This window comes from Heptranchias perlo, chromosome 30, assembly GCF_035084215.1.
Source record: "Heptranchias perlo isolate sHepPer1 chromosome 30, sHepPer1.hap1, whole genome shotgun sequence".
NCBI lineage: Eukaryota > Metazoa > Chordata > Chondrichthyes > Hexanchiformes > Hexanchidae > Heptranchias > Heptranchias perlo.
In genome coordinates, this window is record NC_090354.1 from 18,587,134 (window position 1) to 18,611,359 (window position 24,226).

At 41.3% G+C, this 24,226-nt stretch overlaps 1 protein-coding gene across 2 annotated transcripts in view; it reads left to right on the top strand.

Annotated features, from left to right (window-relative positions):
- LOC137299962 (glucocorticoid-induced transcript 1 protein-like) overlaps positions 1–24,226 on the top strand; it is a 60,698-nt gene that overhangs the window by 25,568 nt on the left and 10,904 nt on the right. For both annotated transcript variants that reach the window (XM_067968999.1, XM_067968998.1), the window contains exons 3-7: positions 11,370–11,459; positions 15,934–16,050; positions 16,999–17,142; positions 19,049–19,268; positions 20,744–20,864. In XM_067968999.1, the coding sequence (XP_067825100.1) occupies positions 11,370–11,459; positions 15,934–16,050; positions 16,999–17,142; positions 19,049–19,268; positions 20,744–20,864 (692 nt within the window). The remainder of the gene's footprint in view (positions 1–11,369; positions 11,460–15,933; positions 16,051–16,998; positions 17,143–19,048; positions 19,269–20,743; positions 20,865–24,226) is intronic.

The window sequence follows — 24,226 nt, forward strand, 5'->3', positions numbered from 1 at the left end:
GTACATTTCCCCCAAGAGCTGAATTTTCTTTTTTAATGTACTGTATCATGCCATACCCTCATACAAAATGCATTATGGCAGGTGGCTGTTGTATGGAAAACAATGACGTTTCAGTTCCTAATTTTAGGAGCTATAAATGTAGCTTATTTAGCCTAATGTGCATGGATAGCATCGGGGAAAGAAAGAGTGGGGACTATTTTCAGAATGAATTAGGCTTTCCTTATCACCACTCTTGTTCTCCCTCTCACCGCGACCCCCCCCCCCCCCCCCCCCCCAGCTGTTCGATATCTCAGATCTTAACAGTATCTGGTACTTTGTAGGGAGCCACGTCAAGGATGTACATTATTGATGCCTCCCAGGTTGGATTAGTTGAACAACCTGGACACAAGGAAATCTGAGATGATGAATCTCCATGAAGGAGGAAAGATTAAAAGCACAGCAATCTTTTTTAAACAAAAAAGTACTTCTAATTTGGGAGAAAAAATACATTTATATTGAAAATATTGCACTTCTCTAAATTATTTGTGTAACTAGTTTCAAGCTATTTTCAAACATAATTTGTATTTATGTACCTTTAAACAGCTCTAATTGCAACTTAACTCTGTCAACTAGATCTTAATATCCTCTTTCCAAATCTATGGAGCTACATACCATAATCAGCAAGATTTAGTTATTAGATCAGATAGGATCTGGACCATCTGGCAACTATTTCCTTGCAGTGTTTATTTTCTCGTACATTTTTTAAGTTGAATTGAACTAAGCTGTCCCATGATGCATTTAATATCACCAGAACCTAAAATGTCTGTTATTGCAGTGATTACTTTACATTATAAAATATTGAGGGCTACATTTGGTGCATACGGTTCCTTTTCTATAGCAAAATATTGGACAGAACATAACTTAAAATCCTTCGTGTAAATGTTGCTGTACCTCTGGTCACTTGTTATACATATCATTTGGGATAGTGATGGCAAATCTATGGCATTTGTTCAAGTTGACATGTCACCAAATCAAGTGACGCATAGAAAATCTTGAGTGAGGATTAAAAATGATGGAAAGTACATGTCTCTTTGTGGTGACCTGTTTGTTGGTCCTGGCACAGGAGAGTTTAGATTTCACACTCTGCACACGGTCACCATCAGAGTATGAGCTTAATATAGGCTGACACTCCAGTACAATCCTGAGGGAATGCTGTGTTGTCAAAAGTAGCATCCTTTGGATGAGAAATTCAACTAAGGCCCCTTCAGCCTGTTCTGATGATTGTCAGCACGGATTTGTTATGGGGAGGTTGTGTCTGACTAACTTGATTGAATTTTTCGAGGAGGTGATAAGGAGGATCAATTAAGGTAGCACAATTTATGTAGTCTACATGGATTTTAGCAAGGCTTTTGATAAGGTCCCACATGGCAGATTGGTCAAAAAAATAAAGGCCCATGGGATCCAAGGGAATGTGGCAAATTGGATCCAAAATGGCTCAATGGCAGGAAGCAAACGGTAATGGTCGGGTGTTTTTGTGACAGGAAGGCTGTTTCCAGTGGGGTGCTGCATGGTTCGGTATTAAGTCCTTTGCTTTTTGTGGTCTACATTAACGATTTGGACTTAAACGTAGGGGGCATGATCAAGAAATTTGCGGATGACAAAGATAGGCCGTGGTTGATAGTGAGGAGGAAAGCTGTAGACTGCAGGAAGGTATCAATGGACTGGTCAGATGGGCAGAAGTGGCAAATGGAATTCAATCCGGAGAGGGGTGAGGTAATGCATTTGGGGAAAGCAAACAGGCAAGGGAATACACGATAAATAGGAGGATACTGAGAGGTGTAGAGAAAGCTACATCATTGAATAAATTTAAAACAGAAATACACAGTTTCCTAGAAGTAAAGGGAATTAGGGGTTACGGGGAGCGGGCAGAAAATTGGACATGAATTTAGATTTGAGGTTAGGATCAGATCAGCCATGATCTTATTGAATGGCGGAGCAGGCTTGAGGGGCCGATTGGCCTACTGCTCCTATTTCTTATGACCTTGGTGTGCATGTCCACAGATCCCTGAAGGTAGCAAGACAGGTAGATAAGATGGTTAAGAAGGCATATGGAATGCTTTCCTTTACTAGCCGAGGCATAGAATATAAAAGCAGGGATGTTATGCTGGAACTGTATAAAACACTAGTTAGGCCACAGCTCGAGTACTGCACACAGTTCTGGTCACCACATTACAGGAAGGATGTAATGGCACTAGAGAGGGTGCAGAGGCGATTTACGAGGACGTTGCCAGGACTGGTGAATTTTAGCTATGATGACTGATTGGATAGGCTGGGGTTGTTTTCCTTGGAGCAGAGGAGGCTGAGGGGTGATTTGATTGAGGTGTACAAAATTATGAGGAGCCTAGATGGTGTGGCTAGGAAGGACCTGTTTCCCTTAGCGGAGGAGTCAATAACCAGGGGGCATAGATTTAAAATGATTGGTAGAAGGATTAGAGTGGAAATTAGGAAATTTTTTTCACCGAGGGTGATGGGGTTCTGGAACTCATTGCCTGAGAGGGTGGTAGAGGCAGAAACCCTCAACTCACTTATTTTTAAAAAAAAACCTGGATGTGCACCTGCAGGTCTGCGGACCAAATGCGGGAAAGTGGGATTAGGCTGGATGGCTCGTTTCTCAGCAGGCGCGGACACGATTGTCCGAATGGCCGCCTTCTGTGCCATAAATTTTCTTTGAGTGGCAGGAGACCTCCAATTGGCACCAAAGCAAGGGTCGTTATTAGGAAGATAAGTACTGACATGGACCTACGGGAAAGTGTCAAATACGTACCTTGAATGACCTTTTCTGGTTCCAGATCCTCTTCAGACAGTGGCTTCCCTGCTCAGGCCAGAGTTAAAATATGTAGATGGAGGACCAATTAAATCATTGGACCCCAACTGCAATTTTAAGAAGGATCCCACTGGCTTCGGTCGGGTTCCTTTGCCACCTGCTCTGAAGAGCAGATTAAAATGGAAGAAGGTGAGATCTGAATCCCCCACCATCAACATCCTGGGGGTCACCGTTGACCAGAAACTTAACTGGACCAGCCGCATAAATACTGTGGCTACAAGAGCAGGTCAGAGGCTGGGTAGTCCATGCCTAGTGACTCACCTCCTGACTCCCCAAAGCCTTTCCACCATCTACAAGGCACAAGTTAGGAGTGTGATGGAATATTCTCCACTTGCCTGGATGAGTGCAGCTCTGACACCATCCAGGACAAAGCAGCCCTAAACATTCACTCCCTTCACCACTGGCACACCGTGGCTGCAGTGTGTACCATCCACAGGATGCACTGCAGCAACTCGCCAATGTTTCTTCGACAGCACCTCCCAAACCAGTGACCTCTACCACCTAGAAGGACAAGGGCAGCAGGCACATGGGAATACCACCACCTGCAATTTCCCCTCCAAGTCACACACCATCCCGACTCCGAAATATATCGCCGTTCCTTCATCGTGGCTGGGTCAAAATCCTGGAACTCCCTACCTAACAGCACCGTGGGAGAACCTTCACCACACGGACTGCAGAGGTTCAAGAAGGCAGCTCACCACCACCTTCTCAAGGGCAATTGGGAATGGGCAATAAATGCTGGCCTTGCCAGCAACGCCCACATCCCATGAATGAATTTTTTAAAAATGGGACATCGGTAGATACGTCACCCAATCAATTTTAATTGCCTACCTGTATGGTTTCTGACAGGCAGGTAGGGTTAAAATCTCCCCCAAGGAGTTTGCCTGCTGTCCTGGCCAGTATTCTTTTCTATTACCACAAAAATAAAGCAAACTATTTAACTGGTCATTGCTGTTTGTGAGGAGTTGGCCTGCATGCACACAAGTAATGCTGAATGAGCTTTTGTGCTTACTTGTGAAAATATTACTGTGCATTATCAGGGCGTATCAAGAAGTAACTGTTAAATGGCCTACTTTATTTAACCAGTGTTGATTTATAAATGTAGGCAAGCTCACATGTTGCCCACATCCTTTTAAGCAGGGACATTTTTTTTGTGGTTTGTGTACTTTTTTGCTGGAGCTCTTGCAGGCAATTCTGAAACGCAAGAGCAAGAAGAAATTATACTTTGAAATTTAACAATACAAAAGGATTTCTGGTAAATACTGCATGGACAGAAATGCAGTTTATTAACTGCAGCAGTTCTGCCTTTTGGTTTTGAATGCAAACAAGGAAGTAGCTTTAATTCCACTTCAAGGCAGCAGAAAATAGTGGATGGTAATTTTCTTACCAATAACAATTACAACTGTCTCCAGTACATGTGAGAATAGCTGAGTCTTCTAGTGATTTTCTGTTTTAACTTCATGCTGACATTAAATGCAACAAGTATGCATCCCATTACCCAGTAGAGATATCCCTGTGTACAAAAATTCAGGTGAAACCTCGTCTCGAAATGGTGACATTATTTCCCTTACTATTTAGATGTACCATATTGGGGAGTGGATGTGCTATTCTACAGATGAGTGCAAAATCTATGATTTACATTCCAAACTACCTTTTGTGGATGAAGGAAATGACCATGTTGGGACAATTGGGAGTGCTCTGACTAGAGATTTGAGTTGGGGTGTGGAGGGAAAAGAGAAAGCAAGTTCATGATTGTTTGAAGACACAAAGTATGTTTTAGACCAGAAAAATTGCAGTGGGCCAGTGATTTTTCCAGTTCCCCAAAGATGGTGTTTTCTGAAATGTTGAAGACTGTTAGTTAATACCACAAAGTGCCTGGAGGTAGTTTAGCTGCTGTAGATGTTTATGCATGGTTTTTGTATTGTGATGAAGTTCAGTAGCTGAAATTTAATGTGGGAAGAGATTTTATTTGGTCTGTTTTTGGCTTGACATCAGTTTCTGTAATGTTAGTGAAGTTTTTTTTGCTCCGACTGCAATATTTCATTGTCTCTTTACTTGGTCAAAAATGTTGTAAAATCCAATAGCATTTTAGGGAGCTGACATTGCTAATCAGATGAGAAATGTTCCCCAGAGACTCTAAGACATACCATCAGGAGTCTGCTTTGACATCTCTAAGCTTGGACTCCTTACTTCAGGGTCACTCTAAAGGCTTGAACTTGTTAATGGAACATTTGTATTCAAGCACACCTCTACCACAGGGCTTATAGCTCTACAAATGAATAACTGTTGCCAGGTGCAAGGTTCTTGAGGTTGTTTCAAATGAATTTGTGCAAAGTAGACTTTGGTATGCTCTCTGTCCTAGGAAATGGGGATCAACCAGAAGGCAGCTTTCAACTGGTGAACTTAACATGCTTGCAGTAGGTGTATTGGGCGCATAAGTCCCGACCAATTGCCTTGTTTTGCAGGAGTACCCACCCATGGAATTCTCATGGAACTTAACAATTAAAATCAGTAGAGGAAAAAGTACTGGCAAACTAATGGGACTAAAAGCCATAAAATCCCCGGACCCGATGGCTATATCCTAGGGTTCTAAGAGGTGGCTGCAGAGGTAGTGTGGATGCATTGGCTGTGATCTTCCAAAATTCCTTAGATTTTAGAACTGTCCCAGTGGATTGGAAGGTAGCAAATGAACACTCCTTTCGAGAAGAGAGGGAAAGCAGTGGACTAGTCAGCTAGCCTAACCTCAGTCATAGGGAAAATGCTGGAATCCATTATTAAGGAAGTGGTAACAGGGCACTTAAAAAAAAAATCATATGATTAGGCAGAGTCAACATGGTTTTATGAAAGGGAAATAGTGTTTGACAAATTTATTTGTTTTGAGGATGTAACTAGCAGGGTAGATAAAGGAGAACTAGTGGGTGTCGTATATTTGGATTTCCAAAAGGCATTCGTAAGGTGCTGCATAAAAGGTTGCTACGCAAGGGCTCATAGGGTTGGGAGTAATATATTAGCGTGGATAGAGGATCGGTTAATGGACAGAAGAGTAGGGATAAACGCGTCATTTTCAGGCTGGCAGGCTGTAACTCGTGGGGTGCAGCAAGGATCAGTGCTGGGGCCTCGGCTATTTACAATCTATTCTAGTGACTTGAATACATTACATTCAGTCCCTTCATCTAAGTTTGCTGAATATATACAAAGGTAGGTGGGAAAGTAAGCTGTGAGACGGACATAGTCTGCAAAGGGATATAGACAGGTTAAGTGGGCGAGGAGGTGGCAGATGGAGTATAATGTGGGGAAATGTGAGGTTATTCACTTTGTTAGAAAGAATAGAAAAGCAGAATATTTTTTAAATGGTGAGAAACTATTTAAATGTCCAGAGAGATCTGGGTGTTCTTCTACAAGAAACAAAGTTAGCATGCAGGCACAGCAAGCAATTAAGAAGGCAAATGGCATGTTGGCCTTTATTGCAAGGGGGTTGGAGTACAAGAGTAAAGAAGTAATGCTACAATTGTACAGGGCTTTGGTGAGACCTCGCCTGGAGTACTGCGTACAGTTTTGGCCTCCTTTATCTAAGGATATACTCTCCTTCGAGGCGGTGCAATGAAGGGTCACTAGATTGGTTCCTGGGATGAGAGGGTTGTCCTATGAGGGGAGGTTGAGTAGAATGGGCCTATATTCTCGAGTTTAGAAGAATAAGAGGTGATCTCATTGAAACAAAAGATTGAGGGGGCTTGACAGGGTATTCCCCTCTCTGGAGAGTCTAGAACTAGAGAGCATAGTCTCAGGATAAGGGATCGGCCATTTAAGACTGAGATGAGGAGGAATTTCTTCACTGAGGGTTGCGAATCTTTGGAATTCTCTACCCCAGAGGGCTGTGGATGCTGAGTCGTTGAGTATATTCAAGGCTGAGAGATTTTTGGACTCCAGGGGAATCTAGGGATACGGGGATCAGGTGGGAAAGTGGAGTTGAGGCCAAAGATCAGCCATGATTTGTTTGAAAGGCAGAGCAGGCTTGAGGGGCCGTATGGCCTACTTCTATTTGTGTTCTCTCAACTGCATATTCTTTCAAGTATAAATGAACCCTCAAGTGTTATGCTTTAATTAGCCATGTTCTTAAGGAAGCCAATCTACATACCAGACCTGAGGTTATAACCATCAGGCTTGGGCTCTTTTCCCTAGATAAGAGAAGGCTGAGGGATGCCTAATAGAGGTCTTTAAAATTATGAAGGGGTTTGATAGGGTAGGCTTAGAGAAAATGTTTCTGCTTGTGGGGGAGTCCAAAACTAGGGTTCATAACTATAAGATAGTCACTAATAAATCCAATAGGGAATTCATGAGAAACTTCTTTACCCAGAGAGTGATTAGAATGTGGAACTTGCTACCATATGGAGTAGTTGAGGCGAATAGCATAGCTGCATTGAAGGGGAAGCTAGGTACGTACATGAGGGAGAAAGGAATAGAAGGATATGTTGATAGTCTGAGATGGTCAGGTGGGAGGAAGCTCATGCGGATCATAAACGCTGGCATGGACCATTTGGGCCAAATGGCCTGTTGCTGTGCTGTAAATCCTGTGTAATATATAGATAACTTGAAAATCAAACTAAACTGTGACATTAGTGCATAGATAGGTGTGGGGGGGGCTGCAGTTTCTTCAGATTTGATTCAGTTTGGCATTTATGTCCCCAGCACTTTTTTTTGAGCTTGCTGATCTGTGCTTTCCATTTGGCTGTAATATATATTGGTGGATTTCTTGAGGGGGTGAAGTGAGTAAAAATGTCCTTGCAAACCAATTTGTCTTTGGCAGGTGGTGGATGTATTGACCTTGATTTGACAGTTGCTACTTTTCCTGTGGTAGTTAGGGATAGTCCAGTAGTTGGCCGTGGATGGATTATCTATTTTGGAGGAGGCAATATTTGAGTTTTTCCCCTAGATCTGATTGGAAAAGATGACCATAATTGATTTTCTCCCCCCCCCCCCCCCCCCCCCCCCAATTTGAGGGACAAGGCTTTGTGCTTAGATGTACTGCAGTTAACTGACAGCTAAAAATTGCTGTCACCGATGGAGCACTAGGAGTGGCCGAACTTGACTGCCTTCATTTAAATTTGTGGCTTTTGAAAAGGAGGCAGCTATGTGAAACTATTTGAATGCTTCTGTTAATTCTGACTTTGATTATGCTGTTTTGAAGTGTGTTCTCCAAACTTGCCTTTGTATTAACTTAAGGTCATAGTTTCCCACCTCATTATATAGTACTTTGGTGGCTCACTTGGAGTGGTATGTTATCTATTTGCTCATTCTTTGCAGGTGGAGGTTGAACTACATTTTGAGACCTGTCCCACACCTCAAATTCTTTGACCTTGCTTGGAGCTTGTTTTTTGCCTCTTGCTAGATTTATTGGATGTTCTGTTGCCATATCTTGGAGTCAAAGTACGAACAAGGCCTTGTGTATTCTGGGGGCGGGGAGCAGGAAACACTTGCACGGCTCATGCAAAGATGTGAAAGCATTAAAGCCGAGCTTCCCAAATTGTTTTTTGCTGAACCTCCCCCTTTCGGAGATTCATGTCCCCTGCGCCCCTCTTTCAAAGAAACAGGTTTTCTGCTTAAAACAAGGATTTTATGTTCTCGGCCAATATAAAATATTGCTTAAGACAGAATGCTACATAAATAGCATTGGACCACTGTTATACTACTGAATAAACTTGAACATAATAACACTTGGTGACTCACCTTTGTTTCATTGAGTAGGATGAGCTGTTTGCTGATGGCTTTGGATCTTTAACCCCCCCCCCAAGTAGGTGAGATGTTCAGAGGGACACTGAAGGATAGTCAAGAGATTTAGTCAGCGAGCAAAAAATACAGCAGGGAAAGAGACCAATACACAGAAATCCCTCTCCCAAACTAACCAGTATCTATATCCTTAGTTAAAGGGACATGCAAGAATTAGTTTTTTTTGGTGGATTTGATTTGTAAATAGGTTCACAAACTAACGCTTTTGCTTTATTGCCAAAGATGAAGCATCATGTGAGTAAGCTACAAGGAAACGTGGGATTAAAAAAATAAGATTTTATATAAACTACAGCATCAGGATTTTACCGTGACACAGTTAGGTACTAATTAGGGCACCGATTCTCAGTGAATGGTCACCAGACAAAATACTACAGCACTTCCATTATCCACAGAACTACAGCCCAGCAAGGGGAGAAATATTTTTGGATTTTTAAAGTTGCTAACTTCTGTGAAATGTTTTAGAAATCAAGTGTATGTATTAAATGTGTAATCAGTTAGTTTGCAACCACATTTAAACAGCCTTTGAGAGCGAATTCTTATCAAACATCAAATCTGAAATGAGTTTGAATTTCACCTCCGTTTGGGGTCAGTACTGAATGGGAGGTCGGTTATCAGGACTGCAATGGCTCGGCCCCCCCCCCCCCCCCCCCCCCCCCCCCCCAAAATGGCATTTACTATACCGGTCTCTCCATCACTGTACCTTCACCATGCAATCACCAGTTTGGCAGTCTCCATGCTTGCTTCCCTGGTGGTCGTGGCCGATTTCTGCGATGATTAAGTGCGAGTGATCACGCCCCCAACCCCATGTTCAAACTCTAGGCCAACCCGTACTTCTCACAGCTCCTGATAACCACATTTGGGAACCTCTGCTTTAAAGTATTAATATCCATAATAGTTCATGTTTTTGAATAATTAAACCTTCACCAAAAACAAATTAGTAGTATTCCAAAGGATGAGGAAAACTATGCAAGTAATCTTTCAGTTGTGTTTAAGCTCATTGTCACCAACAGACCTGTCAATATTTATAGTTTGTTGGATTTTAAGTAGATCAGTGCCAGTAAGTGCAAAACAAATTTCAGTAAATGCAATTCCAGTTCAGCCAAATTAAATTGGTGTCCTGATCATGTTGGTATGTACTGTACTTGATTAGATACCACTGAACACTTATCCTGGATTTGGTTTAACTTTCAACAGGTGTGTTTTCAGTTTCATTCCTATCTTGTTACAAAGTGCACAAAATAGGTGAGGAAATTGCAATGTAAAGTAAGTCCAAAGTTCCCGCAGGAACTTGACCTGTTTTATTGCAATCCCCTTTTTTTTCTCTTTCCTCCACCACTCTTTTCCCCGCCCCCCCCATCAAAAGATTTTAATAGTGAGGACCTTGGAAGTACTCACTATCTGTATTTGTAGTGGCCAACAATGCATTGCTTAAAATCTAGAATTCTTTAAATGCAGTTTCTAAAAGCTTTAATGGGAAATATTCTTTGCCCACCTAACCTTTGAAGATAACTCTTGTATTGATCACATGCATGCTATTTAAATAAGAAAGCAGGGAAAGTTGTTGCTTACCTACCTTTTTTTGTGACTGTTTGTTTATACTCTGGGCTTTTCATTCTGCTTTTAGTACTTGCTTACTAGGTTTTGACTCAATTTAGTATTGCTGTGTATCTTACAAGATACTTGATGCCTTTTGGTTGCAGTCTGAATTGAAATGCAATAAAAATTTACATTAATTTGCAGCTAAGTGTTGCCATTTGTTCAACCAGTTGGATGCATAAAGATTGCACACAATAGACTGCACCAGTCACACACACATACAAAAGCTATGTAAGACTTGGACAGTGCTTGCAAAAATATGGTGATGCATTCAAACCCTGGACTTGTGTACCTATCAGCTCGACAAAGGACTTTCAAGTTTTTTTTCTCTCTTTTCCGGCTAATTTGTTACGGATCTCAAATCAGCATGGTCACTGTCTCCAGGATGTCATGGGCAAAATTACAAATTATGCTACATACATTAAGTATAGAAATTAACAGAATTGATTATGGTATGTAGCACAGCACCAAATCACTTGCTCCGTTCATAGAGTTCTAATCCCTCTATCAGGGGTTTATATATTTTTTTTAAAATCAAGATGCAAACTACTTTTCCTTGGTCACAGCATATGAGCTATGTCTGGAAATTCCAAATGCTTTTTTCTTTTTTTTAAAAAAAAGGAAATCCAGTAAGAGCTTCAAACTCCATTCTGGCATATATAGGAGTTCTTCTAGTCCACTCATCACTGTACGAAGTCTATGGGCTTAAGTTTTAAAAACCTATTTCTGTTTTACTTGTGGTAGTCGGGTGGGGCAGAATGAACATATCTGTAATATAACACAGCAAACCCTTTTTTGTTCTTGATGTGTTGATGTTGCAAGTGGCCAATGTAGCACTGGAGTTGAATTGGCAGTATTGCATTTATGCTGTCATTTTTGTACCACCTGGGGCTTATAATACAATGTGGAATATTTTACCTTGAAATAAAAAAAATCCCTATGGAATTTTATGCAGCTTTGCTCTTAAATGTCCAGTAGTAAAGGTACACTTAGTATATTTTTAGTGTCTGGTAGACAGTATGTTTAAACTAATTAGCCTTTATTTATTTGTTAAATGCTAATTTTTCTTTCCATTTTAAACAGCGATCAGAATAATTTTAATTGAAGGGTTTCATTGTGCTTTCAGACTCCTAGCATCTGGCATGAGGTAGGACTGAAGAGGAAAAACTCTCACAAACGTTCGGCATCGTGGGGCAGTGCGGACCAGCTGAAAGAGGTGAGATGTGTACTTGAATCGATGCTGCAAAAGCTGTGAGGCTGCTGTCACCCTGGGTTAAATCTTTTTTTATTGTCTGCCTGCACATGCTGCACCACTTGACCTAATAATGAATGTACTAGCTCAAATAATTAGAGTTGGTGGGAAAAATAGCCTTGGAGAGGGTGCAGAGGAGATCTATTAGAATGTTTACCAAGGATGAGGGACTTCAGTTATGTGGAGAGACTAGAGAAGCTGGGATTGTTCTCCTTCGAGCAGAGAATGTTAAGGGGTGACCTAATAGAGGTGTTCAAAATTGAGGGGTTTTGATAGAGTAATTAAGGGGAAACTGTTTCCACTGGCAGGAGGGTCAGTAACCATAGGACACAGATTTAAAGAACTTGGCAAAAGAACCAGAGGGGAGATCAGAATTTTTTTTTACACAGCAAATTATGATCTAGAATGCACTGCCTGAAAGGGTGGTGAAAGCAGATTGTCGTAACTTTCAAAAGGGAATTGGATAAATACTTGAAAAGGAAAAATTTGCAGGGCTATGGAGAAAGTACAGGGGAGTGGGACGAATTGGATAGCTCTTTCAAAGAGCCAGCACAAATACGATGGGTCGAATGGCCAACTGTGCTGAATGATTCTATGAAATAGCTGAGACTAGGATCTCTTAACTTGTTCTGAATCTAATCCTACACAGGCTATTAGATTTGTTATGTTGTAAAGTTCAGTTTGCACTTTGGGTCATGCATGATCTTCTGGCCTCTGTGCAACCAGCCGCATTAGAGGGGCACTGGGTACTCATTTTCATCTTAGTATGGTAGAAATCAGGAATTGTGTAGCAGACCAGCAAACTTGGCTCAGTTGTAAGTCAACTTTTGTGATACTGAGCCTTACTGATAAGGTGGTCCTGTGTTTGATCCCTAGTTAATCTCAATACCGGGGTACATGGTTGCACTTTGCATCTTTGGGTTGGGAGGGAATAAGTCCTTCAGGGTATGTGGGCCTATTGAGTGAGGACTGAAATAGCCCCACTGTTATTGTGATGCAGTATGTTGTTGCTCTATTCATGAATTGGCTGCAATATAACTTCAATTTTATCGGTGAGGAGTTGGGACTTTGTTTTTCTCATTGCCCCATGCTACTCCTAGCCGAAAGGGCAGCTTACCTATTTTAGTCAAGCAATTGACCGTATCTGGAACTGGCCACTAGGAGGTAGGTGAGAGTGGCCTGAGATGACTGCATCCAATTTTCCTACCATCTGCTTGCTGCTTGACTTGGGAGCTCTGAATGACAGACTTTGAATACAAATCCCACTTATGCTTAGTACAGTGCAGCAGTGTGGTTTTATACGACTACATGGAGCTAACTATCATGATGCATTAAATATTAGTTTTTTGACAAGTCTCTACACCAGAAATCCATTTTAAAAACTCTGGACAGCATGGGTCTTTCACAAACCTATGTGGAATAATGTTCCTTAAATCAGCAGGGACAACACGAGCAATTTGTTTTTATGGGCAACTTTGGCATGACTTCTAATTGGTTATTACTGGCTGTCTTGGTTCAAGTGACTCAAATCTTCTAAGGCCATCAAGTCTGTTATCTGTCATGACCATTTTATCACCAACATCCCAAAAATATTTCCTATGGGAGTCTGTTAGTGCAGCAATTAGGACTGTGGGTTGCTCTGACAGATATCCATATCGTGACTGATCGCATACATGCCGCATAGTGAGCTAACAATGCCAGTTTTTTTTTCTTTCCCTCGAGATAAATAAATGTGGTGCTTCACACATTGGCAGGACTGTGAATTGATTTTAGAAACCGCTTCCAAGCAGTGACTGGAAACCCAGGGAGCTGAACCATAATTATCTGGTTTGAAAGCAAGCTCTATGGAACAGTGACTGCACTTCTAAGCAATTCATTGTAGTGAAGCATTTTGGGACGTTTGAGAGATGTGATGAGGTGCTATGCAAATGAAATTTATTTATGCTGCCTAGAGTGCTATGGCAAATGGTCGCTAGACACTTCTCCAATGGAGGCGAGAGATGTGACTGCAGATACGTACATCAGTGCCTGGATATGGAGGTGGCTTGGGCCAAGATATATTTGGGGAATTATGTGGTGCTGTGATATAATAGAAAAAATGGCAGGGCTGATATTCTGGAAGGAAATATGGTATTGAGAAAATGCAGCTGACTAATTTGTAAACAATTCATATACAAGGATTTTATTCAGTTGCGATTTGCACACTAAAAATCAAATTTTGTGGTCATCAACTGGTGACTATTTTGTAATAAACTGTGGTAATCAGTTGTCAGTCCTCATAACTGTGTCATCACACATCCAAAACATGGAGTCAACACTCGAAGGGACCCAATATGGACCAAAACTTTTGCATAAAATTCAAGTTGTACATATTTTACAAGACGATATTGCAGGGATTAAGTTGGAGTTGATGATCAGTGCTTGGGATTCATATGTTGATTCTAAACCATTTGAACCATTTAACGAATTCTGCCCCCTTCCTCTCTGATGTGCACGCTACTCAATCAACATGTCTCATTTGGGTTGAGGAACCCATCAACCAAGGGTTTCTCTGCAAAAGAGGGAACCTGTTTACTGAACTGTGATGGAATTTATTTGAACAGTAAGTCCTATTGATATTTTAGGGGACATGCTAACCAACATCTCCTGTAAATTTGGACAACTTTTTACACCAGTTGTTTCAATATGGCTTCTCTAGTGTTTGGCAACTAACTTTTTTCCCCTACATTGCATTGTGGATTATTTGGCACTGGAAACTCTCTAGTGACTCTTCCCAAACTTATTTCACACTCAGCTGGATTTGAGCAAACAGAGAACACAGTCCAATCGTAGGTGATGTATGCAAGGACAGCCTGGAAGACGTGCTCTAATTTACCAGAGTGGGAAAAATACTTGCCTTGTACGCAAATCAAGACATGTGCCATAGGTCTCAGTCTTGGCTTAGTGGTAGCATACTTGCCTCTAAGTCAGAAAGTCATGGTTTCAAGCCCCACTCCAGAGACTTGAGCACATAATCAAGGCTGACACTTGAGTGCAGTAGTGAGGAAATGCTGCACTGTTGGAGGTGCCATCTTCCAGATGAGACATCAAACAAGGCCTTGTCTGCCCTCAGATGGATGTGTAAGATTCCATAGCACTATTTGAAGAGCAGGGAAGTTCTCCCAGTATCATGGCCAAAAATTAACCCTCAGCCAACATCACTGAAACGTTATCTGGTCATTTATCTCATTGCTGTTTGTGGAACTTTGCAGTGCACATATTGCCTGCCTCAGTTCCTTAAGTTACAAAAGTAACTACCCTTCAAAAGTACTTATTTGACTTTTAAAGTGCTTTGAGATGTCCTGAGATTGTGAAATGCATTACATAAATGCAAATTAGTTTGTAGATGCAGCCAAAGAAATTCCACTGATGAATTTCAGGCTTTAACAGCTGAAAACGTTTCTGTGGTCATCTTGTTGTTATTGATCTTCATGGGCACTTAGAATGCAAACCATTGTTGTTAACAGATGCATAGGGCCTACCCTGTGCTGTCATCTTGATGTTCACTGCTTGGAATTGTGATTTCAAAGTGGAAAATTTGTTTTTTGGAAATGCTGTTGATGAGCAAATCAAGCGCGATTCCTGAAGATGAGTGACGAGGGATAGTTAATGTTCTTTTAAACTGTACAAGCTAGCTCACTGCAACTACATGCCAGCACATTCCCAATTCTTTTGCATTTCCACCCCCACCAAAGAACTTTCAAAACTGGTTTTTAATTTGGCTGCTCATCACAGCTTGTCTTTTGACTTAATAAATACAAAGGCTTCAATTAAATGCAGTTTTTATGTAGTCTTTAATTTGAGTTTCATTCACATTTTTAAAATGAAGTTCCTGTTCTTCATAATCTTAAGTGTTTTGACGTACACAAGCAGAGCCAACCTTTCAAAACTTGAACATAAAGCATTCATTTGTTTTGAAAAGCAGTTGCATCTTTAAACTGCCAGGTATAGTAAATAAAGGGCATTAACAAAGCATAACACCACATTTTGGTTGTGACTTGCTAATCTTGTCTTGACTTCTCTCTTCTAGCTGTAAATTTGCATTTACTTTAACATTTATTCCCAGCATAGCTCAGTGTAGCTATATTGCATAATCTTTTCAGGAAAACACAGCTATGGAGCTTCTTGCTTTTCATTGTTAGGCTTTTATAATCTAAGCCTAGGGCTACCTAATCACTTCTTTGATTCTTTTTAAATCTTGGCTTCTAGTTAGCTCTTTAAAACCTTTTGATGCCCTGAACTTTGGGAATATTGAACTGGTACTTGCATAGAAAAAATTTGAATAGATATCTTAAAATACTATTCCTGTAATGCAGGATGAAGTAACAATATTGTGACGGAGAATTTTCACTTTTTTCCCCCCCCCCCCCCCCCTGCCCCATCTATGGTACCTGACCAGATTGCAAAGCTCAGACAGCAACTCCAACGCACTAAACTAAGCAAGAGGCACAGCAAAGACAAAGAGCGTCAGTCACCTCTGCATGGAGATCATGCTGCTATGGGCACGGTTCAGCAGGTAAGATGCAGGGGCTGCTCGTGGATGGAAGTTGTCTATATTTTGCCTGTTTAAAACCACAATAATTAAATTTGCCTATAACTAAAACTTGCGTTGTACCCAGTTCTGGTAGTTACTGCCTGAGTCTCAATGACCATGGGCATAGGGTGGTTGTAAGTTTGAATTTGGATTCTATTAGGGTTCATACTGATGTGTTGGCATCAGAAAGGAAGTGCTTGAATAATTGAAGCACCTGCATTGTTTGAGAGCGAACAAGCTGGTTGTCAGTCGTGCATGCTGTAAACCTCATGAATCTAATGAAATGCAATATGAGGTTTTTAGCTTATTACTTTTTTAAAATTTGAAATTAAATAAGCGCACCTAAGGGTGATGTAGACCAAGTCCTTTTCACATTTTTTCTGCTGTAACTTATGGACCTATGTCCACCTCCATGATCAATCCACACTTCAGTTTTTAAAAAATATCTGGAAGATACAGTATTTTTAACTTCACACTGCCATTTGTTTTTTTTTAAACTACCTCAGTGAATAAGTGATGCTGGCTAAATTAACTTGTCCTGAAACTCTTTCTTTCCGATACTGTAGTAAGACTTGGTAAATTTGCTGTGTGTCTGAACATGGCTGATTAAAAGTTCAAAATCTGAGGAATCACATTGTAGTTTATTTCAGACATTAAATCAAAGATGACTCTCAAAGGCATAAAATGTGTCTGACAATATTTTGTTAAAAGATCAAATTATCCCTTAGATATAAAAAGGAATATATAGTTAATAAAAATCAAACATTGAAAGATTCCCACGGGAATGTTTGTTTTGAAGATTTTGACCGCGAGATGGGTGTTGGTATAGATACATTGAGGATAAACAACCATTCTGTATGTGTGAACTTGTTCATTTTCATTAAATTTTATATCCCTTTTTTCATAATTTGAAATGCCTATTTTTGAAAGGGACCTTCCAAGTTTGTACCGATTCTGCCAGCAAACCTTGCCATCACAAAGTTAATTCCACGACTTAGGAACAGCTTGGAGGCAATAAATCAGGAAATTGAAGGGATGTTTATTAAAGAACCTGGAGAGAAAGAGTTACTGAAGGTAGGTAACCTTGTTAATAAACTCCAGTTAAATTACTTGAATGTTCGTTTTGTTTTTTCCCTCTGATTGTTTTTTGACTCGATGCACTGCAAAACTATTACATTTCTTATTGAATGTGTACTTGAATTTCAAATAACTTGGATGAAGATTTGTTCCCTTTCTCATCCCAAGATCAAATGTATTGTGTGATGCATTACTGAGCTATTCAAACCAGGATGGTGTCCCCGGTTTGCTTGCTGGTGTGAGTGTGGCAGTGGAGTAGTGAAAGGCATACTACAATTGGCTTGTGTCCGAGCTAGAGAAAGGAAATTAGCCTCAGCTATTGCTCTGTTCTCTGTCCAGTGAGCCCCTACTAGAAAGTGTGTGTAGACAAGTTTTCTATTCAGCAGTGATGGTCCTGTGGTTGAACAACACACCAACATTCACTCTAAGCTTGTGCATGAAGAATGGTCACTTGGGCAAGATAGCAGAAGGTTATTGGTATCTGTGGAATTGTAATCCAGACACACTTGCTTGGTGGGGGGATCGTGGGAGATGGAATTGAACTTTTGATGGGAGGAAAGGTTTTTTTTTCTTTGCCCCCAAATTTGTGTGGTGGATCCGGAGAGGATATCCTGTGTCGTAGCCTGGTCCTGCTGGAAGTCTGGTGAGGATTGAATTCATCCTGAACTGTGATGCTCCCAGGTTAAATGGCCTGCGAGCACCCACTGTCCAGGCTCACCTGATTAATGGGCGTGGAAGCAAACATCAGCTTAGTTCAGCTAATGAAACTCTCAGCTTGGAGTCAAAGTTGTGGGTTCAAGCTGCACTCTCTGACTTAAGCACATAATCTAGGCTGACACTTCAGAGCAATACTTGAGGGAGTGCTACATTGTTGGAGGGGCTGTCTTTCAGTCTCTGCAGTTGGATGTAAAAGTTCCCATGACACTGATAAGGTGAGAGTGCTACCACTGAACTAAGGTGTTAGCACACTCATAACTTGAGGCAGGTTGTGGGTTCAAGTCCTTCTCCGGAAACTCGAGCACATAATGTAGGCCACTCTAGGATGTGCTGTGCTGTCTTTCAGATGAGATGTTGAAACTGAACAGGGAACTTGTCCTGGCCAACATTTACACCTCAACCACATCACTATAACAGATTATTTAGCCTTTTATTGCAGTATGTGGGATTTCGCTGTGCACAAATTGGCTGCTGCATTTGTTTATATTACTACAGTGACTATGCTTCAAAAAGTATTTAATTGGCTGTGTAACACTTTAGGTTGTCCTGAGGGCATGAAAGGTGCTGTATAAATGCAAGGGTGGTCTTTTAGTCATCTGTTTTCAATGATTTAAGCTGGTAAATATTTTTTAGTCAAATTTCAAATTCAACAAAATTTAATCACCAGTCCCCCTAATTCAATTTGAGATTATTTATAGATTTAAATGTTTGACCAGTTAAGCTTTAAACATGATGTATTTGGAGGGGTGGAGAACTGCCATTTATGCCACCTTTTCACATCTCCAATTTCTCCAAAGCACTTCAAATACAACAATATGGGAATCACTGAACCTTCAGACTTGCGAGCAAGAGTGCCACCAACCAAACCAATCTGATGCACTGCTGTTGGGCAAGAGCATTTGTATTTGAATCTTGCGGCTGCAGTGATGTGGTTATTACAGGGTAATCTGGTTCAGTGGCTATGACTGCCAAGGGAAATTTACTCAGGTTGCCATGATACTTTGCCAAAAACAAATGCAAATAGTTTCATATTTTATAAAGCTTGTTGAAGTTGTCACAATCGAGCATTTACCTGCAAGATGGACTGGATTGTTGTATTCTTCAATAATCACTGTGAACTGGGGTTTGGTGTCTTCTACCTTTTTTACTATCATTGATTTTTCATTTTCCTGTATCTGCTTTGTAGATTATGGATGCACCTGATGGACACAGGGCACCCTTCCCTTCCCAACGATACAGCAGCAGTTCTCAGAGTGACCCCTCGCCTGTACCCCTCGAACAGACCAGTGGCTATAGTAGTCCCTCTCCATATCCGTCCCCGTCCCCTTCTCCTTCATATCCAAATGGAATCCAGGAAGAGGGGCCTTGTATAATAGAAGATGTATCATTTTTTGTTCGGGACAAAGGTGAGATTATGGTGCATAGATGTGGAAGATTTTTCCGTCTGAATCATTTGTACCAAAATGTAACTTCATTTTTCTCCCTTGTACCATTTCTTGCCCTTCCCTGGAGGTATTGACTCATGCAGGGTATGGCTGCACAGGTGCTAGCAGCTTTCTGCTACTACGGTCATATATTTGTTCTGCATTGTATGATGCTACACAGCAAGCTCTTTGACTGTAATGTGCATTGTAGCCAAGCTTGATCCTACGCTTGCCTGATGTGCACAAGATAAAGATGAATTGTGGAAACCCAAACAGCAGCCCTGGCTAAAATTCGATTGCTTATTTTGCATTTTTGTCCTCCTTGAAGTAGCAGGATATCCAATACAGGATTCAGCAATGTATGGACTAAATATTTGCAAACTAAATAACCTACGGAATAATACAAATTAGGCTAATAAGAGTGCAAGGCAGTATTCGCAAATAGCAGTCCTTTTGAGGAGTCAATTCCTGTTGCAGCTTTTCTCTAGCAGTAAGCCTTCTGCTCTGTAAATTAATTTCTCTTAATGCTCCTCCAGCGCAGTCTTTTTGTTTTTTGTTGCAATGCGTTTCTTCCAGGTTTTTGCAGAGTGTCTTATCCTCTTTCAAAGCCACAGTTCAGCCTAGTTTAATCCCATTTTTTGTCTCCGGGCCATTAACTACACTTTTTGACTCACTATTCGTAAACCTAAACAATCCAGTTGGGTGGTCAGCTATAATGTATTGATATTCTCAACCAACAAAGATGTAAAATTACATTAGTGTTGTCAAACAAGCCACTATGGACTGTTAATTTACAGCTTGTCAGGCATTGATCTCAAGATTTGAAATTTCTTCTGTGCTGAGGCTATCCTGGATATTCCCTATTGTGGGTGTCTTAATTTAGGTTCACCAAATTATTTGCAAGTGGAAGTAAAGAATACCCTGTTGGGGCCAAATACATTGTTGTTTCTTCCCACTTCTAATACATCTGATAATGCTGGTTTAAACCAGCAGGCTATTGCAACCTTACATAAAATGGGAAATGACTTGCTCTTCTAAACCGGGCCCTCTAACTCTGATTACTGAAAAGGAGCAAGTTCATGTCTGTGAATATATTTAATGAATAGTCAGTGCAATTGGTGTTTCCACTGCACCTTTTCAACTAAAATATTTTTTGTGGGGAAGATGCTAAAGCAGAGGAGCATATTATGTAATAAGCCTCTTCTGAAGAAGGGTCTCCCTTATGAAATATAGAAAAACTGCTTACTAGGGGAAAATATGGGCCTGACTTGCTTAAGTTGCCTTAAAAATGTATATTAATACAATTCCTATAACTGTTTCCCCTCTTTGGACTCCACTTAACTGTCCAATGAAAGCATGGATATTCTCACATCTGACAGTCAAATTGGAATGTTAGCTGTCTTGGTTATGAAACCAGTGTTGCTAAGTCACTTCCTCCACTTTTTTTTAAAATGCAGATAGTGGCACTAGCTCCCCTCTCCTGAAGTATGCTTCCTCTCCCAAACCAAACCACAGCTACATGTTCAAGCGGGAGCCTCCAGAAGGCTGTGAGCGGGTGACTGCATTTGAAGAAACACCGTAAGTAAAAGATTGTCAAGTGTTTAGATGCAAATCACTTGGGTGGGGGGGATTATTTATGTATGATGTAATAATTTTATGCTCATTCAAATTGGCTAATTACTGGTGCAGCTAAGTTAAGAGCAATTTTACATACAAACTTTCCACAACATTCTGTTAACGGGGCTCAAGGTTGGCTTTATTTTTTGGTTTTAAGCACATGCCCTATGTGTATCTACTCAATTGATTTTTACATTCCCAAATTAATGAGTAGACAGCAGACTCACTTGTTAATTTTTCCCATTCAGATTGTCTGAGCCCTTGGTATTTTTAGTATGAGGAGACTGGTGTAGATGCATGATCTATTTTTTCCCCCTGTTAACTTCTAAATTCGGGGTAAACTTTCCAGTGGCTGGAGTCATACCTAACACAAAGGAAGATGGTAGTGGTTGTTGGAGGCCAATCATCTCAGCCCCAGGGCATTGCTGCAGGAGTTCCTCAGAGCAGTGTCCTAGGCCCAACCATCTTCAGCTGCTTCATCAATGACCTTCCCTCCATCATGAGGACAGAAACGGGGATGTTCGCTGATGATTGCAATGTTCAGTTCCATTCGCAATCCCTCAAATAATGAAGCAGTCAGTGTCCGCATGCAGCAAGACCTGGACAACATCCAGGCTTGGGCAGATAAGTGGCGAGTAACATTCGTGCCAGGCAATGCCCATCTCCAACAAGAGTGTCTAACCACCTCCCCATGACATTCAACAGCATTACCATCACTGAATCCCCCACCATCAACATCCTGGAGGTCACCATTGATCAGAAACTTAACTGGACCAGCCACATAAATATTGTGGCTACAAGAGCAGGTCAGAGGCTGGGTATTCTGCAGCGAGTGACTCCCCAAAACCTTTCCACCATCTACAGAGCACAGGTCAGGAGTGTGATGGAATACTCTCCACTTGCCTGGATGAGTGCAGCTCCAACAACACTCAAGAAGCTCGACACCATCCAGGACAAAGCAGCCCGCTTGATTGGCACCCCATCCACCACCCTAAACATTCACTCCCTTTACCACCGTGGCTGCAGTATGTACCATCCATAGGATGCACTGCAGCAACTCGCCAAGGCTGCTTCTTCGACAGCACCTCCCAAACCCACAACCTCTACCACCTAGAAGGACGAGGGCAGCAGGCACATGGGAACAACAACATTCCCCTCCAAATCACACACCATCCCGACTTGGAAATATATCGCCGTTTCTTCATCATCGCTGGGTCAAAATCCTGGAACTCCCTACCTACCACACAGGCTGCAGCGGTTCAAGAAGGCGGCTCACCACCACCTTCTCAGGGCGATTAAGGTTGGGCAATAAATGCTGGCCTTGCCAGCGATGCCCACATCCCATGAATGAATTTTTTTAAAAAAAACAAACTTCTAAGTACAGCCCAATCCTGGTGCAGGCAATATTGACAAGTGGGGCTATTCCAGCCATTCAAATTCTGAAACTAACTTCATCTATTTCAGGGCATAAAGATGTTGTGAATTGTCCTACCTCTCTATAGTATTTGCCTAATTTTCATTGTAAAATTAGGAAGGAGCTTCATTGTGTTAGTTAAATGAAGTTGGCAAGAGAATGAAATATGGGCAAAGGTGAAGAGCTGAAGGCTTCTGTTCAATACCCTGTGCCTCAAATGCTAGCTGGTCCTTACTAGTGTCAGGTTCTGTCTCATATGATCCCTCTTTTAAAATTCTGCTGCTGCACAAAGAAACAATTCAACCATATTGAATATCAAATATTATATAACCAACATCAGTCTGCAGATTATAATCGGCAATTAATATTCCACAAGAATAGAAACAAGTAAATAAATCCAATGTGCAAAATATTAGAAATGTGCAGATCATGGAACAGTAGGCTGATTGAATTCCAAACTAACTAGCTTACTGTAACAAGTTGTACATTGTAGCAGAACGATCACTGTGACCAATGCATCTTTTAACGGTGCTAGAATTGAAAGGCTGTTGGATTAGTAAGATTTAGATCTACAAGTGTTATGCAGACCATTCCGTGTTATACTTTGCCCTTTGAACATGCTGCATAGTGTTCAAAATCTGGGAAAGTGATATGCACAGTTGAGTACTTCCAAATTCATTTTTTTTTTAAAGTTTGGATCAAAATTTTTGAGTCATCTGTCTGGCTGAAAAGTAACGCTCTGAAGTAATCAGATCAAGTAAAGCCTTTTGCATTATTTTCAAGAGACTCTGAAGTAAGGCTAATGGAATGCTGGCCTTTATATCTCGGACTGGAGTACAAGGGGGCAGAAGTTATGTTGCAGCTATACAAAACTCTGGTTAGACCACACCTGGAGTACTGTGAGCAGTTCTGGGCACCGTACCATCGGAAGGACATATTGGCCTTGGAGGGAGTGCAGCGTAGGTTTACTAGAATGACACCTGGACTTCAAGGGTTAAGTTACGAGGAAAGATTACACAAATTGGGGATGTATTCTCTGGAGTTTCAAAGGTTAAGGGGTGATCTGATCGAAGTTTATAAGATATTAAGGGGAACGGATAGGGTGGATAGAGAGAAACTATTTCTGCTGGTTGGGGATTCTAGGAGTAGGGGGCACAGTCTAAAAATTAGAGCCAGACCTTTTCAGGAGTGAGATTAGAAAACATTTCTACACAAAGGGTGGTGAAGTTTGGAACTCTCTTCCGCAAACGGCAATTGATACTAGCTCAATTACTAAATTTAAATCCGAGAGATAGCTGTTTGCCAACCAAAGGTATTAATGGATATGGGCCAAAGGCAGGTATATGGAGCTAGATCACAGATCAGCCATGATCTTATCAAATGGCGGAGCAGGCACGAGGGGCTGAATGGCCTACTCCTGTTCCTGTGTTCCGAAGTATGGAGGCAGGCCAAGATAGGTTAATGACCTTGTGACGGTACGTGCTCCCACTAGTTACTTTGCTTTTAGGAGAGGATTTAAGTGATAGTACTTTGGATCTCCTTCCCACATGCATGTCTTTAGGCACCACTGATGGCAGACATCCTGTTTGTGTTAATTGTTCCTACGAATTGATGAAATGCGCCACGTGATATGAAGAAACGGCTGAGTGCACTGACAACATCCCGGTTGTAGTGCTGAAGACTTGTGCTCCAGAACTAGCCGCACCTCTAGCCAAACTGTTCCAGTACAGCTACAACACTGGCATCTACCTGACAATGTGGAAAATTGCCCAGGTATGTCCTGTCCACAAAAAGCAGGACAAATCCAATCCGGCCAATTACCGCCCCATCAGTCTACTCTCAATCATCAGCAAAGTGATGGAAGGTGTCGTCGACAGCGCTATCAAGCGGCACTTACTCACCAATAACC